The 16131-nt window shown below is 30.3% G+C and overlaps 1 protein-coding gene across 2 annotated transcripts; it reads left to right on the top strand.

The window, feature by feature from the left end:
- The first annotated feature begins 6482 nt into the window (after positions 1 to 6482).
- Positions 6483 to 10542, top strand: LOC132645047 (sugar transporter ERD6-like 16). 2 transcript variants are annotated; one of them, XM_060361795.1, is made up of 17 exons: positions 6483 to 6957; positions 7163 to 7225; positions 7317 to 7406; positions 7515 to 7574; positions 7710 to 7775; positions 7857 to 7922; positions 8085 to 8160; positions 8306 to 8370; positions 8463 to 8636; positions 8748 to 8832; positions 8924 to 8970; positions 9066 to 9128; positions 9382 to 9441; positions 9528 to 9581; positions 9674 to 9733; positions 9921 to 10035; positions 10132 to 10542. In XM_060361795.1, the coding sequence occupies exons 1-17, from the start codon at positions 6778 to 6780 to the stop codon at positions 10245 to 10247; spliced, it is 1440 nt and encodes a 479-aa protein (XP_060217778.1). In that variant the 5' UTR covers positions 6483 to 6777; the 3' UTR covers positions 10248 to 10542. The 2 variants fall into 2 exon arrangements, with proteins under 2 accessions (XP_060217778.1, XP_060217779.1); XM_060361796.1 differs by having other exon boundaries at positions 6821 to 6957; positions 7084 to 7225.
- The last annotated feature ends 5589 nt before the right edge of the window (positions 10543 to 16131 follow it).

Genomic DNA, 16131 nt, shown 5'->3' with positions numbered 1-16131 from the left:
CTGAGCCCATTTAATTCTTTCCCCTTCTATTTTATTTTGAGCATTTAAGTTGTGTTGTATGACTAACACTTTTGTTTGTTAATTTAGATAAACTTTAGCAAAATTAGTGGGTTTTAATTTAATAATGGGTAGTTAATTTAAGGAAAAACCAATTAATGCCATAAGGTTCATTGTTATTGATTTGCAAAAGCATGTCTTTATAACATAAAAAATGTATATTCTATATCCGTTCTTGCTCTATAATTCACCCTGCAAACAACTTTCTAGAACTCACGTTGTAATGCGATATATTTTCAGATATATATAAATGCAAATTCAAGTATATTTTATGAACATATTTTCAAGAATTATTGCATAATTTAGTTAAACAGAGTTAATGAAAGAGAAGAAAACTCACTTTTACATTCTGTTTATAAAAATAAGTCTAGATTTTTCTATATTGCCATATTCATGTAACCTAATCAAAAATTCAAATTTATTAAGCCCTTTCTCAAAAACTATCACATTGTACGCAAACTATTACATTTTTATACAAATCTTATGTTAAACAACATTTTAGTTAAAAGTTTAGTCATATTTATAAGTCTTCTTTAGATGGCATTTTTATCTTAACAACGCTTGTAAGTTTTATTTCATGAAATTGTCACATTTCCTAAATCTTACTAAATACTATCTTTCATTTAAGGCTTCATCCATATTTTCAAGTCTCATTTAATTTTTTTTTTTTTAGAATCTTCTTTGTACGTTATTATGTTTTTCTATGAGTATTATTTTAAACAACACTATTATACTTTCGTCTAAACCTTAACAAACATTCATAAATCATATTTTCAAAAAATGGCATTTAAAGTCTCTTTTATACAAATTATTATATTTTCTGTAAATCTTATTTTAACTAACATTATTTTCTTTTAAAAAACTTTAGCAATATCTTAAAATTATTTTCTAAATTTTAAGCATTATATTTAACTTTAATTAATTAACCTAAGTTTGGCCGGACAACCGTAGTTAGCGGATTCTAAAGGATGCCTAACCCCTTCCCTTTAGAATAATATAGAGCCCTTACCTAGAATCACACTGGTTAAACAGACTATTAATTGAGGTTTAGTTCTAACTTTGCCTTAGTTAACCTGTAGGTGTCCTAATTCACCGGTAAATTAATTAGGTGGCGACTCCTCAAATAAAATAAACAGGAATCACCAATACGTCATACCTCCTAAATCAACCCGGTTAAAAAGGGGTGTGACAAATTACAGATCTCACCATAATTCTTTTTATTAAATGTACTTACCTAATTTGATGCATTTGATTGGTGAAATATAATTAATTGATATTCTTGAATCTAATTTATAATTAAAAATACTTCTTTAAATGGTAAGAGATAATATTACATGATATAATTTTAAAAAAAAAATTAAAGCGATACTGAAATTCTTAATAGAAAAAATAATATTGCATAACATATATCAATTATACGATTTGATGACTATTTATACTTTCGGATACGTTAATATATAAAATATGACTTATGACTTTTATACTTTGGGATAAGTTAATATATAAAATAAAATAAATGAATTTACGCCAAATATTAAAGATTTGATGACTTTAAAAATTCCAAGCAGCAAAATAGGATCTTAAATAAAATAGCTATATTATTATTGATGTGCTGTGAAATTACGGCACATTCGATGCCAATTGCTTAATCTTTTGTGAATCCTTAAGTACTTTTGAGGTCACTTTTCGTGTTTTTGTGTTAATTTGTAGAATAACAAGTGTTGGAAGTAAAATGAAGCAAATACAAGCCAAATTGCACCAAAACACCACTTGCGAGTCGCAGGTACTGCAACATTTGATGACAGAGATTTTGAAGAAGTGAAGATAGTGGTGCAGCACTTGCGAGCACCACATGCGAGTCGCATGTGGTGCATGTGAGCTAGAAGCGATTAGCATCAGAGGCGCAGTGGTATTTTTGTCCAGATTTTGTTCCCGTTTTGGCACTTCTATAAATAGAATTCTAGGGTTTTGGATTCATTATTCTACACTTTTTAAAGTTGTCTTTTTGTGGAGCTCATTTATTATCGGTGGTTGAAGCTTTTTAAGAGATTCTCCACTTTTGTCATCTTCTCCATTTAAGACTTTTGTAAGCTTTATGAATACTCTTTATGCTTTTACTTTATGTATAATGAATATTAGTGGCTAAACTCATTTATCTAAGGTTATGGGACCAAATGTGTTAGTTATGTGATTGAGTTTCATATTCACACTTCATTTATGTGCCAAATGTGTTTTCTATTAACTTTTCATGCTTCAATGTCTTGTGATGGTGTACAACATTACTTGTGCCTTATTACCATTACTTTGCTTGGAAAAGAAAGTAGAGGTTAGGAAAAGAGTTAATAGCAACAATTTGAGGCATAACCCTCATCTAATAACTTGAGCTGGGAATAGGAAACCTAGTTGAGATTAAATAGGTGTTCTCATATAAAACATTCTAAGGCTTGGAAAAACTTAGTATGAATTTTGCTAATTTGGTTGGAAAATGTTTAGCAAGGGTTAAGAGACCCATGGTCTACTACACTTCTGTATAGAAATAAGTTGAAGTGAAACCCAAGTGCATTACTTTCCATTGGAACCACAACCTTAGTTCGACTTCTAAATAGTTAAATCTCATATCAACAAAGCGTAGACGTAATGGTCAAAGACCAAAATCAAACATTATTCTATTCCCCTTCTCTTGAAATATAGAGTAAGAGTCAAGCGTTACACTCAACAAGTATATTTCTTCATTGTATTCTCTGTGGGATTCGACCCCAACCTCGTTGGGTTCTATATTTGACAACGACCGCTTACTCCTACTATTAAAAGTGTAATTTGGACGTATCAATTTTATACGTAAGAAAAAAAAATAGGGACGGCAAAAAAGATTTAGGTTTGGCCTGTTAAAGGAAAATTGATAACCCATATGATTTCCTCACTAAATGCTACATTTAATAATAAGGTTATTAGATGTAACGAAAAAAGAAAGTAGTATGTTTTACTTTTCAAATTTAAGATGAGACTTGATTGTTCAACACTTCCAAAAATGTGGTAATGGTTTTCCTAATTTAACATACAAAGTAAAATAAATTCTTTCCTTTCATTTCAATTAAACACTAAATGAAAAATAACATAAAATATCATAGTTGGGGAAATAATATAGGTAGAGGAGGATAGAGATAATGCAATAGAGAGAAAATTTATTTGCTTATTGCATATAATATAAAAATAAAAATTATAGAAAATTCAACATATTTTTAACAAAAGAATATGTATATTACATATATAAGGTAAGAAAAGAATAATGTTCGGTAAAAAAATTTAGTTTGGGGCTATTACAATTGAGGATCTATATTATTTCTTCATTAAATGCTACATTAAATAATTGGGTTATTAGATGTATGGAATATTTTATATGGATATAAAATTTCTATTTTATATATAAGTAAGAAGAAAAATTATGTTGGGAAAAAAATGGAGTATAATTCCTTTTTCCTCTAGAAGTTTAATGTAGTTGATATGTTGCTACTAATAGGAAACTATACTTTTAAAGAAGAAAACACGGTAATCAAGAAAAAATAAAATAAAGAAACAGATCGCTTTTATTAACTTTTGGGCTATCAGAGGAAAATTGACAATATGATTTTCTCACTAAATGTTACATTTAATAATTAGGTTATTAGATGTTTGAAAAAATGATGTAATCATGATTTACTTTTCAAATTTAAAATAAGAGTTGGTGGTTCTAGGCTTAACCTCATATATATATATATATATATATATATATATATATATATATATATATATATATATATATATATATATATATCCTTCCAATAACATATAAGTTAAATTAGGTTTTCTCCTTAAAGTTACACTTCCTGCCATCACCATTTCTTTCAAAATTATGTTTTCTTCCTCTTCCCTTTCTAATAGAAGGATCTACCATTATGTATGTATATTGGTTAAAAGAGTCTCCATTTATTTCAATTTTTTTTAATTTTTACTGTGTTTTACAGTGCCACAAATGTATGAGAAATGATAAAGATATTTAATTTTTTTGTATGAGCTGATTGAAGAATTTTGTTTAGTTTTGTTTTCCAATGAATGATTTTATGTGGCTTTATCTTGTGATGTAACGTTTTATGATCTAACTTACATTATTTCTCTACCATTTTGTTGTATAAATTACTTTCATGTTCTTAACTTTTCATCAATATCTTCTTTGTTAATCATTTATATCAATGCATGCCTCCTTGCCCGTCAAAAGGTAGGGGTAAGGTCTGCGTACATTCTACCCTCCCTAGACCCCATATGGTGGGATTATACTGGGTATGTTGTTGTTATTGTTGTTGTTGTTGTTGTTGTATCAATGCATATCATATTGCTTAATTACTTCTCCTATCATATTAGCCAAAAAGAAAAAGAAGCTTTATTATAAGCATTTAGTTTTCTTAGTTGCTTTTCGGATCTTAGAACATCTCATAATAATATGGATTATAGAAGGCATTTTTTTTTGTAGTGCTTGAAACTTGGGTGGAAAAGTATGAATTGGCGATGGCAATGAAGAAATATGATAACAAATTTCTTACAAAATCAACAAATCACTAGTAACATCACTATCTTAGTTTCACCTTCAAAGAAACATAATATAGATTTCTTCTGTTGCTTTCAATGGTTAACATTTTATATTTCCTCTTATATGCCGTCATGCATAAATGATAAATTTGTTATCTCTCCCTCTCTTTGCAAATAAATGTCCTCTATCAATATTAAAAATTATTATTTATAAACATATCAATGATATATGATAAGATGTTAGTTTTATTATATTAAAATGTCTAAAGTAATTGCAATCATGATATTGGGGAAAACCGGTATACCAAACGTGTATTTATCACAAATGATATATACTACTTTAAAAAGTTAAATCTGATAATATTTTCAAAAAATATTCGTTTGTAACGAAGTCTTCCTCTTTAAAAGATCGAGCTCCAAGTTTGAATAATAATCATCATCTCATTGACATGCCCGGATGATTCTATATAAGCAGTATTTTCCATTTTATTAGAAAAACATACAGAGATGCCGGAGACTGAAATACCTTGCTCATTGTGAGCAATAAATATTGCAATTTTAAATTTTATCATCGGTTAATGGTGACATGGAAGGTTTTAATTTTTGATTTTATTACTATTTAAATAAGTGGTATAGTCACAATTATTATATGAATGTAATTTATTTCATGTTACATGTATTTTTTCGATCATGTTTAGTTCTTTAGCAGTAATTTTCATTGTAATTTCAAGCTATTATGTGATCTTTTGGTTGATTGTATGTGTTTTATTGTTGTTTAAAGATGGTGATAATTTGTCTCTTAATCTAATTTTGAGAGAAATATGGATGGATTTCCCCTAGAAAAGAAGATTGAAGACTTGCTAATTTAGCCTCATATATAAGCCAATCTTGTGAGAAATAAAAATTGTTTTTTTTTTTTTAAGAAAGTGATTACTTTTAGAAAAAGAGGTGTTTGGCTAAATAATTTTTTTTATCTAATGAAAATATATTTCAGAAGCTAAATAATTGTGCGCAAATATATAGCATCTTAGAATTTATGAACTACCGTGCAATTTCCATCCTTAGCTCACTATTTTAGCCGATCATTTGTTTCAAGTATACTTTGAGTTAACTTAGATAATATAATTAATAAATTTAAAGAATATTATTATAAAATTAATGCAAAATTTTAAACAATAATTTTTTTGAGTAATATAATAAAAGGTTAAAAATATTAAAAAATATTTCAAGAGTAAGAAAATCTATATTAATACATTATATTAAAAAGAGAAGCGAACAAAAGATAATTTAATATGAAGTCACATGAAATGATGTTAAGTAATTGATAATGCAATGACAAAAGACAAAAGTCATAGAAAGGAGAAATTTTCTAATCTTAATTTTTATAATGTCGATATTTTTGGATAAGATAATTTAAATATGAGATGAAAAAATCATTTGAATTATCATTAGAAAAATTATATTATGGATAAAATTACGTAACTGAAACCGTAACAGATAAAGTTGAAGATATAGAAAATATTGAACAACAAAAGAATTTCAAGCCTTGCAATGTAATGATACCAAGTAATAAATATAATACCTATAACGATAAACAAGGAATACAAATATGAAAAACTTTAATGTAGAAATATAGAGAAATAAGGCTTAAGTATATATAAAAAGATTGAGTATAAACTTAAATAGTTAATAGTTACCGCGCATCGCGCGGGTACGTATATGAGTTTACGTAAATTTCGAACAGGGCTTGTTAGGTTAGATAAGGTCCTTATTTCCATATTTTACCAAAAGAGCAAGGAGCAAAAAAAGAGCCCAATTTCCTAACGTAGTAGCAATTCCAGTTGCATATGAACACCAAACAAGCTGTACAAATACAATTACACGTCAGTGACACTTCAATCTCACATGAATCTTAATCTTCTCCTATTCGTTTACAGCTTTTTTGTCTCAAATATCTTTCTTTTATTAATCATTTTTCCCAATCATTGAATAAAGTTCTTAAAAATATCTCATCTTTGCCCCCTTACTGCATGCATATAAATACCTCCCAAATTTTCACTTTTTTCCCTCAACACCAAAGCCCTCTTGTGTTCTTGAGTTTTTTTCTCCTTTATATTGAAAAGAGAAAAAACAAAAGAACCCCTTTTGTTTATTTCAAGAATGGCCATTGATAAGTGCAAAGATATTGAAAATGGCCTTGAGAATTTAGAACAACCCTTTCTTGAATATGCTAAAATTGTTGATTCGGATGAAGAAATAAGTAAAGAAGATGGATCAATTGGGATGGTTTTATTAAGCACTTGTGTAGCAGTTTGTGGTTCTTTTGAATTTGGATCATGTGTAAGTATTTCTATTTTCCTTTATTTTTTGAAGTGAGAATATTTAAAAAAAAAGTTGATTTTCTTTTCTTTTCTAAAAACAAGTTTATTAACTGGTCTTCTTTTTGTCCTTTTGTTGTTTGGTCAGGACCAAAATTTTAAAACAAAAAACATCTAAAGCATAAGAAAAAAAAGGTTTGTTTAGCTTAAGTAAGTGTTTTTTGCAGGTGGGCTACTCTGCACCAACACAATCTGAAATTAGGAATGACTTGAATTTAACTCTTGCCGAGGTTGGTATTTTTAAACTAATTCTTGATGACTTCCTATTTATTTTCTCCTTTTTTGATAAACTGAAGGTAATTTTTTTTTTTTTTTTTGCAGTACTCCATGTTTGGTTCCATCATCACTATTGGTGCCATGATTGGAGCTATTACAAGTGGAAGAATTGCAGACTTTATTGGGAGAAAAGGGGTATGTAAATTATAAAGGAAATCAGAAGAATATAAATTTAAAAAGGCAACAAAAGAAGCTTTTTACTAAACAGCTAAAATAATGAAATTTTGGTATGTTTTTGAACAGGCAATGAGAATTTCAGCTGTATTCTGCATTACAGGATGGCTAGCTGTCTATTTTTCCATGGTATGGAATTATGAATATTTATGCAGTTTTTTAAATTAAAAGATTGAAAAGAATTGACTCTTTTTTAGTTCTATGGAGAAAGGAGATTAATAAGTTATTTCTAAATAATTATTTCTCTGTTTGGTGATGATTCAGGGAACTTTGGTACTTGACATGGGAAGGTTCCTCACAGGATTTGGCATTGGAATATTCTCTTATGTGGTAAATATTTTAATTTTCTATTTTTTCACTCTCAGTTACTAAAATAAATCAACAATTCTAATTTCTTGGCATATTAACCAGGTTCCAGTGTTTATTGCTGAAATAGCTCCAAAGAATCTACGTGGAGGATTGACAACAATTAATCAAGTAAGAAAACCCAAAGTCAAGTTGTGAAGTTTTAATCAGCAAAGACAAAACTTTTATAGATTAATAAAACCAGAAAAACGGTAAAAGTAAGATATAAAAGTTTCTTTTTTTCACTTTATAAGTTGTGGGGTTCTGACTTTTGTTGGTTTGTTCACTCTGCAGCTTATGATTGTTTGTGGTTCATCAGTTGCATATTTACTGGGAACAGTCATAACATGGAGAAATCTTGCTTTAACTGGTGATTCTTGGATCATCCCATATACATTTTTTTACAAGGAGAAAAGATAAAAGAAGTAAAACTAATTTACCTCAGAAACATAAAAAAAAATGAACTAGATTTGAATATAGAACAGATGATGACTGAATAATATTTTCATTTGTAGGAATTCTTCCATGCACTTTCTTGCTAGTAGGTCTGTTCTTTATCCCAGAATCTCCAAGATGGCTGGTGAGTTTTCAACATAATATAAACTTTTCAAGTTTCATCTTCATGATTAAGAGGAACAAAGTTTTTTACAAAAAGGGTAACTAAAATTTCAGGCAAAAGTAGGTCTTGAGAAAGAGTTTAAAGTGGCATTGAGAAAGCTTCGCGGAAAAGATGCCGATGTTTCTCGTGAAGCTGCTGAAATCCAGGCTTATGTTGATACTCTTCAAAGCCTCCCTAAAACTCGAATGTTGGATTTGTTTGGTAGCAAATACATCCGATCTGTGATCGTAAGCCATTTTCCTTAACATTTCCCGAAATTATACATTTTGAAGAGCTTAAGACAGCTAATATTCCTGAAATTCTTCATCCTTTTTTTTTTTTTTTTTTTAAAATTTCAGATTGGTATTGGATTGATGGTATTTCAACAGTTTATAGGAATAAATGGTATAGGTTTCTATGCTAGCCAGACTTTTGAATCCGCAGGTAACCTTTGTCCTTCACCTTTTAGTCTTCCAATACTGAAGAACTAAAATGCTCTTAACAAGGTTACTAATGATGTGAATGAACAATGCAGGACTCTCTAATAGCAATATTGGGACTATTGCCTATGCTGTAGTGCAGGTTTGTACATCTTGAGAACTTGTTATAAATCTGATAAAATTCCGAAGTGAGTAAAAAGTGTTGGATCACTAAAACTCGTCTTATTACTTTGACAGGTTCCCATTACTGTTGTTGGTGCATTTTTGATGGACAGATCTGGAAGAAGGCCACTTCTTATGGTAAATTCACTTTTTTTCCCTCACAGGGCTCACTAAATAATGGGCTTTTTTCATATGGCCCATCGGCCGAAATTAATTACAGGCGCTAGCCGAAATATAATATGTATATATATTATATGTATATTTATACGTAATATACAAAACATATACATTTGCCGGCTGTTTTCTTTTAGGGGGATCCAAAACGGTAATTATCCTCTAAATAAAATCTATGAGGATAGATCACTGAAGAGCGTCGTTTCATTGTTTCCAGGTGTCAGCAACAGGGACATTTGTTGGTTGTTTTCTGACTGGAGCTTCTTTCTACCTAAAGGTAACTCACTGATAGCCCAAAATGTCAAATCAGTTAATAAAAGTAGTTGCTTCTTATTTGACAATCTCTTTCCTTTTGCTAACCAGGGAAATGACCTCTTACTTGAATGGGTTCCAATTCTAGCTGTATCTGGTGTACTGGTAAGTCTTTAATTGCCATATAATAATCTTACTCCTGGTACAGTACTGTGAGAATCCGAGTTGAAATTCTGATTTTTTTCTTACTTTCACAGGTTTACATTTCGGCGTTTTCAATCGGAATGGGAGCAGTTCCTTGGGTTATTATGTCAGAGGTAATTCGAATCAGTTGCCTTTTTTGTTTTGTTTACTAGTAATAGAGCTGTTCTCAAGTAGTGTTCCATCTATTACGTATTATTCAATAGATCAAGGTTTACTTGACCCTTGATCTCTTATATCCAAACTTTTCTATAAGCTTGACATTATAGAAACAACTTGTAAATTTCTGGTCTAATTTGGCAGATATTTCCAATTCATGTAAAAAGTGCTGCTGGTAGCCTGGTAGTCTTAGTGAACTGGTTGGGCGCGTGGGCTGTTTCTTACACTTTCAGTTTCCTCATGGCCTGGACTGCCACTGGTAAATTTCCTCATACTCTGCATATATTAAAATTGTAACAACCTTTAGGCTTTTCTTTTGACTACTTTTTTTTTTTTTTTTTTTTGGAATTTTCAGGTACATTCATGCTATATGCTGGATTCGGTTTACTCACTGTACTATTTGTAGCTAAGGTAGTGCCAGAAACAAAGGGGAAAACATTGGAGGAAATCCAGGCTATCATCAACTCTTGATGGTAGATGCACATATTCTTGACTCGAAATTTCACAAAGTAATTTAGCAACTAGACGGACCACAAATGGCACGCACAAATTGTGAAATGGTTTAAATTTTTTGACGATGGAGAACAAAAGAAGGAACGAGACCAATAGAAACTTCCCTCTTGTACTAGCCCGGATATCCCATGATGAAGGGAATTCTACAGTGTAGATTTTATTCTAGGTTTTGTAGCAAATGAATTATGTAGATCTATGTTGTACTGTAGCCCAACAAAAAATGTTATTCAATGGAAGATGAATTTAAAAGCTGCATTCAGAGAAAAAAAGCATTTCTTGATCCTGCTTTAGCCAGTTAGCCCAATCATTTGTTGGACTATTAACTTGGTGTCAGATTTTATTGGTTTAGTCCAATGCCAAAGCCATACAGATCCGTGCTATTGTGGTTCAAATTGGGAAAGAATTATCCTGCGCTTGATAGTTACACCAAGTAGATTAATACAAAACATGTTTTGTATATATAAACATTTGTATGAAGTAAATATCGGACATGAGTATATTTCTGCTCAAACTGTGACCAAATTTTACCGTTTGTGAGTGTTTCGTTAGTTCATTCTTTTACTCTTAAAGAGTTGCATGTTTCTGGAGAGATGTATTTTTCCTCTTTTGGGAGGGAAAACATGTATAGATGGAGTATTGACAAGTCAAACAATCATCACAAATTTCACTCTCAAGATTCCAAGCAAGACATCAGAAAATGTGTGTGTGTGTGTGTGTTTTTTAAATAAAAAGTTCCCAGCCTATTTACTTGTTTGTTCTTTGCTACCCTTTATTAGAGTTGATTTCTAAAATGACAAAAAATGTATATGTACATAGTAAGAGGGTATATTTACTCATCATGACGAGACTTTTCAGTTTACAAAACATATCAATAGTTTTCTTACAAAATCTATACTAATCAAGTAAATTAAAAAGCAATGAATAAAACACAGTAAATAAATTAGGCATCAATCATGGAAATAATATAAGGAAATTGATCTTCCCTTATTTTATTCATCTTTCTCTCTCCATTCAAAATTAAAAGTTATCATTCCCTAATTTTCTCCAACTTGATCTTTTCTTATTTTATCCACTTTTCTGTCCCCATTCAAATTAACAGATATTGTTCCCTGATTTTCTCCACCTTTTGCTGAAAAAGTCCATTCTAATTTGTAATTCTCGTTGTATAAAATTTGTATAAAAATTATATTAAAATTGTATTCTTCAAATATCTACAACAATATACATCTTAAAAACAAATTTCATAGAACTAATTATATAATATATAACTTTAAGATACAATTTTCATACAGCTCAACATATATATATAAAACAAATTTTGTAATTGATACAAACCAGATTGAGACCGTTGCATTTTTCACCCCTACGTTATGCTTTCTTTTATAATTTGCTCCCTATCCTATTCGTTTTAATGACTTGCACCCTAACCTCCCTATTTCCTTGCAAAACAATAATATTACTCTTTTATAAGAAAATTCAGGAGGGTAAAACAGGAAAATACAAATAATAATATCTTTTATTTCTTAAAATTATTTTTTACTGTTGGAGGTAATTAAATTAAACTGATATGTTGATGAGAGTATCAACGAATCTAATGAATCGACTGATAGATTATGTTTTGCATCATCTGAGCTTTTCAATTGGAGTACTGAACAGTTCGTAAATAGTTTGGCTTTTAAACACATGGCTCTTCCGGTTCAACTTGGCCTGAACAAAGAATTTGTCAACATCCTCAGCTTTATATATTGTACGTCGAGTTCTATCGACCAAGCGTTTAACTTCTCCAAGCAAACCTGCAAACAATTTCTCTGGACCTGCAATCAACTGCCAATTATATTATGACTTACTAGAAGGTAAGGTTAAGTGTTGTAGTCACCTCGTAGTTAATGCAGTGGCCGTCAATGGATCCATTTCTATTTCTTGGGTAAGCGAGAATGTAATTAATAGAATATACTGTAATTGCTTCTGTTCTTGAAACAAATCTTCACTAATTTCCTCCCAACAAACAAACTAATAGACCACTGATATTGAGTACACGGTAACATAAGGTAATTTTGCTTTGGAAAGAGACGAGTCTTTACAAAAAAAAAAAAAAAAAAAAAAAAAAAAACTTTTTTGAGTTTTTTTTTTTTTTAATTTTATGCAATTTCTTTTGGTTTTTTATTTGTATTTTTCCTAATTTACCCTCCTGAAAATTTTATAAAAGAGTGGTTTTATTGTTTTGCAAGGAAATAAAGAGGTTAGGGTGCAAATTATTAAAAAAATAGGATAAGACACAAATCACAAAAGAAGGTAGACGTTAGGGGTGCAAAACGCAACGTACTCAACCAGATTTCATACGCATTTCATACACAGTTTAAGACTAATTTATATCAAATTTATTCACATTTCATATACATTGTGACCACATATATCTCAAAAGTGATATATATCATTTTAATACAAATTTCATACATATATTAGTTTCTAACATTTCAAGAACTACAGTATATATAATTCATACAGATTTCATACGCACGGTGATCATTTATATCTCAAAACGATGCAGACCTATTTTTATATATATTTAAGACGCATGTCAGTAATCAAAAACTTTCTATTATTAATGTATACATAATCTATCAATATTTGTAGAGGAGGAGGAGGAGGAAGAAGAAGAAGAAGAAGAAGAAGAAGAAGAAGAAGAAGAAGAAGAAGAAGAAGAAGAAGAAGAGAGAGAGAGAGAGAGAGAGAGAGAGAGAGAGAGAGAGTTTTGAAAAGAAGAATAATCTGATTGGTAAATATCTTAAAATTAAGCTCATAATTAAAAATCAAATTCTATTTCTAAATAAAAGCCCAAAATCGTGGATATTTCATTAAGCCAAAATCTGATATGTTTTGTAATTTTATTGGTATGTTTTGTAAATAAGGAAAAGTATTCTTATGTTTTGTAATATAGAATCTTAAGTAGTAGTATTAGGTCATTTTCCCTTTCTAAAATAATCACTCAACTATTTTAGTTATTATCTCAAAAAGCTACTTTGTTTGTTAAAAAAAAATTACAATCCACGTCAATCAAATATATGGGTTGTAGTCTTGCATGTTTTTTGAACAACTTTTACTATTCGAATTAGCTTTTGGGTTGAATTTTGTCTAACGTCCATTTTACTTACAAAATTAATTGAATACTTCTATTGAAAATAAAATGTCAAGAAACAACCATCCGAACTATTTCGTCCGATCTCAAATATTAGTTGTTTTTGCACAATAAGTTTGATTCAAAATATCTGTCCTTTAGAAAATTTGAAGGCATTTATTACTTTTTTTCTTTTAAATCTACCATTATAATTTAATTAGTTAACTATTAATTAAGTGAGACATTTAAAGTAATATACATGATAATTAAAAGACAAATGATATGCACGGGAGGTAATTTAATTCAAAAGTTTGAATACCTACCATCTCGACTATCGACTTTACAACTATATAGAAAGGTGGGTTTGGACACTTTTTTGTCGTCCGTTTGTGGGCAAAGGTGGGTTTGGGCACTTTTTCGTCGTCCGTTTGTGGGCCCAAAAAAAATTGTGGGCCCACATATTTTAAATAACTACTAATATTTAAAAAAAAATGTGGGTCTCATATTAAACACCAATTAGTAATTAAAAAAAAAGGTGGAACCTACCACATTCAAACTCTCGGGAAAAAAAAAAGGTGGACTCCATATTAACAAAATCAAGCAGTATAAAAAAAAAGTGAATCTCATATTAAAAAAAACAAACAATGTCAAAAAAAGAGTGCAGACTTTGTATTCGTAGCAAACACTAATATAATAAAGTTTTAAATACGAAGCACAAACTACAATATTATATTAATCGTATTTTGAACATAGTACCCCATATTGATAAAATCAAGCAATATAAAAAAAAAGTGAATCCCATATTAAAAAAACAAACAATGTCAAAAAAAAAGTGCAGACTTTGTATTCATAGCAAACACTAATATAATAAAGTTTTAGATACGGAGCACGAACAATAATGTTATATTAATCGTGTTTCGAACATAGTATATATATATATATATATATGCATAAAAATAGTGTAAACTAATAATGTCCAAAAGGGTGGGCCCCATACTAAACAACACCCAGCAATATAAAAAAAATAAAAAAAAATAAAAAGAAACTATATAAAGCATGGGTTTAGACCTATTGACATCCAATTTTGTCCCACCTTTCCTCCGAAATACCTATCTTTCGCTTCCAATATTTTGGCAACTTTAAAAAATAATTATTTGCATTTTTTTTACTATAATTATTAGCTTTTATTAATACCGGCATTTCATTATCCTGTCATTATCTTTTACTACCGTCACTGCTACCATTATTATTATTATTACTATTATTATTATTATTATTATTATTATTATTATTATTATTTGTTATTATTATTATTATTACCAGTATTATCATGATTTTCATTTCAGCATTTTTACCACCTTATGCATACGCATCGCATTTATTTCGCACAATTAAATGATAGCGTTTATTTGTTTTCAAAATATTATTGCACGGCTATTACAACGTCATATGATTTTATTACCTGAGCACTAATAATTACATATTTTATATTTTAGCACACTTAGTATAGTTAATTAAAATGGGTCTTTTATTTAAATTTAGAAGTCAAACTATTTCTTTCACTCAGCCCATATTTTTAATTCATCTCGCTCAAATCAAAGCCCAATCGACAACATTATTTTTCGGACTAGCCCAGTATCACTTAAAATAATTACCAGTCCATTCATTTTAATACCCAGCCCAAAAGAAAAATCAACCCAGTCCATTAAATCATTTGACCCGACTCAATTCTATTTGAACAAAAGGAACTAGGGTTCCTTTCATTCTCATCAGCGCCGCTCACCCCACCTGCTCCTCTCTCTCCTCTCTCTTCTCTCCTTCTTTTCCCCGCAGCTCTCTTCTCTCCCTCTTTCATCGTCATCTCATCCCCACCACCGTCGTTTGTTCCCCACGCCTGTCTCTCCCACTTCCCTCTGTCCCCCGCTCCTTTCCTTTGCCCGCTCCTCTCTCTCTTCCCTTTCCCACTTCTCTTTCTCTCCCGCTCCTCCCTCTCGCTTTTCTTCAAGAAAAAAGAGCAAAACCCTATAAATATTGGGCGAGTTGAGTCATTTGGGACAGAGCTTGAATCCCAGAAATCCCCTAAAAACGAGTTTGCAGTCGTCATTTTCTAAAAAATATTAAGTTTCTTCAACAGCCTAAATCCCCGAGAAGTTTTTGGGAAAGCCTTGGAATCGCAAAAATCCCTTACAAAACCACAGGTTTTTCCGAGTGGCAAAAATCCCCTAAGCAATGTTAGTACATCAGCTCTATTTCTGCATATCGAGTCAAAAAATACTAAGACAATTTCCCTGCTTTTCGTTTGCTCTGTTGTTGCTGTGAACCCGTGCCTCGCAAGCTCTGATTTGGCAGTCTTTCGAGGTAGATCGGAGACTCAAAGCCTCACTTCGCTGCACCCGAAGCAGGTAATTCTCCATCCCCTTTATTTATTTGTTTTTCATTCTTTGGTTGCCCTGTGGTATTTTTGGTTTACTATTCCGTGATTCGAGTATGTTAGTTTAATTAAGTTATTTTAGTTCGATAGACGAGTCTGTTTGGGTGTTTTAAGCATTTTTAAGTAGAATGATTTGGTTTGGTCTATTTAAGTATGTGAGCAACTCTTCTTTATTTAGCTGATTTCAGTTTTAGCAGTTAAGATGTGTTCTCATGTTTATATGCTAAGTTCGATTCATGTTTAGTTAGATATGTTTCAGTGTTAGCCTGTTTATGTGTTTAAGCATGTTTAGGTAT

The sequence above is a fragment of the Lycium barbarum genome, chromosome 6 (assembly GCF_019175385.1).
Source record: "Lycium barbarum isolate Lr01 chromosome 6, ASM1917538v2, whole genome shotgun sequence".
NCBI lineage: Eukaryota > Viridiplantae > Streptophyta > Magnoliopsida > Solanales > Solanaceae > Lycium > Lycium barbarum.
This window is presented reverse-complemented; position numbering and strand designations above follow the sequence as displayed.

Coding starts and splice junctions, on each gene's coding strand:
- LOC132645047 (XM_060361795.1), top strand. CDS start 6,778: ATGGCCATTGATAAGTGCAAAGATATTGAAAATGGCCTTGAGAATTTA. Junction 7,575..7,709: donor TAGCTGTCTATTTTTCCATG/GTATGGAATTAT, acceptor GTGATGATTCAG/GGAACTTTGGTACTTGACAT. Junction 8,161..8,305: donor GAGAAATCTTGCTTTAACTG/GTGATTCTTGGA, acceptor TTTCATTTGTAG/GAATTCTTCCATGCACTTTC.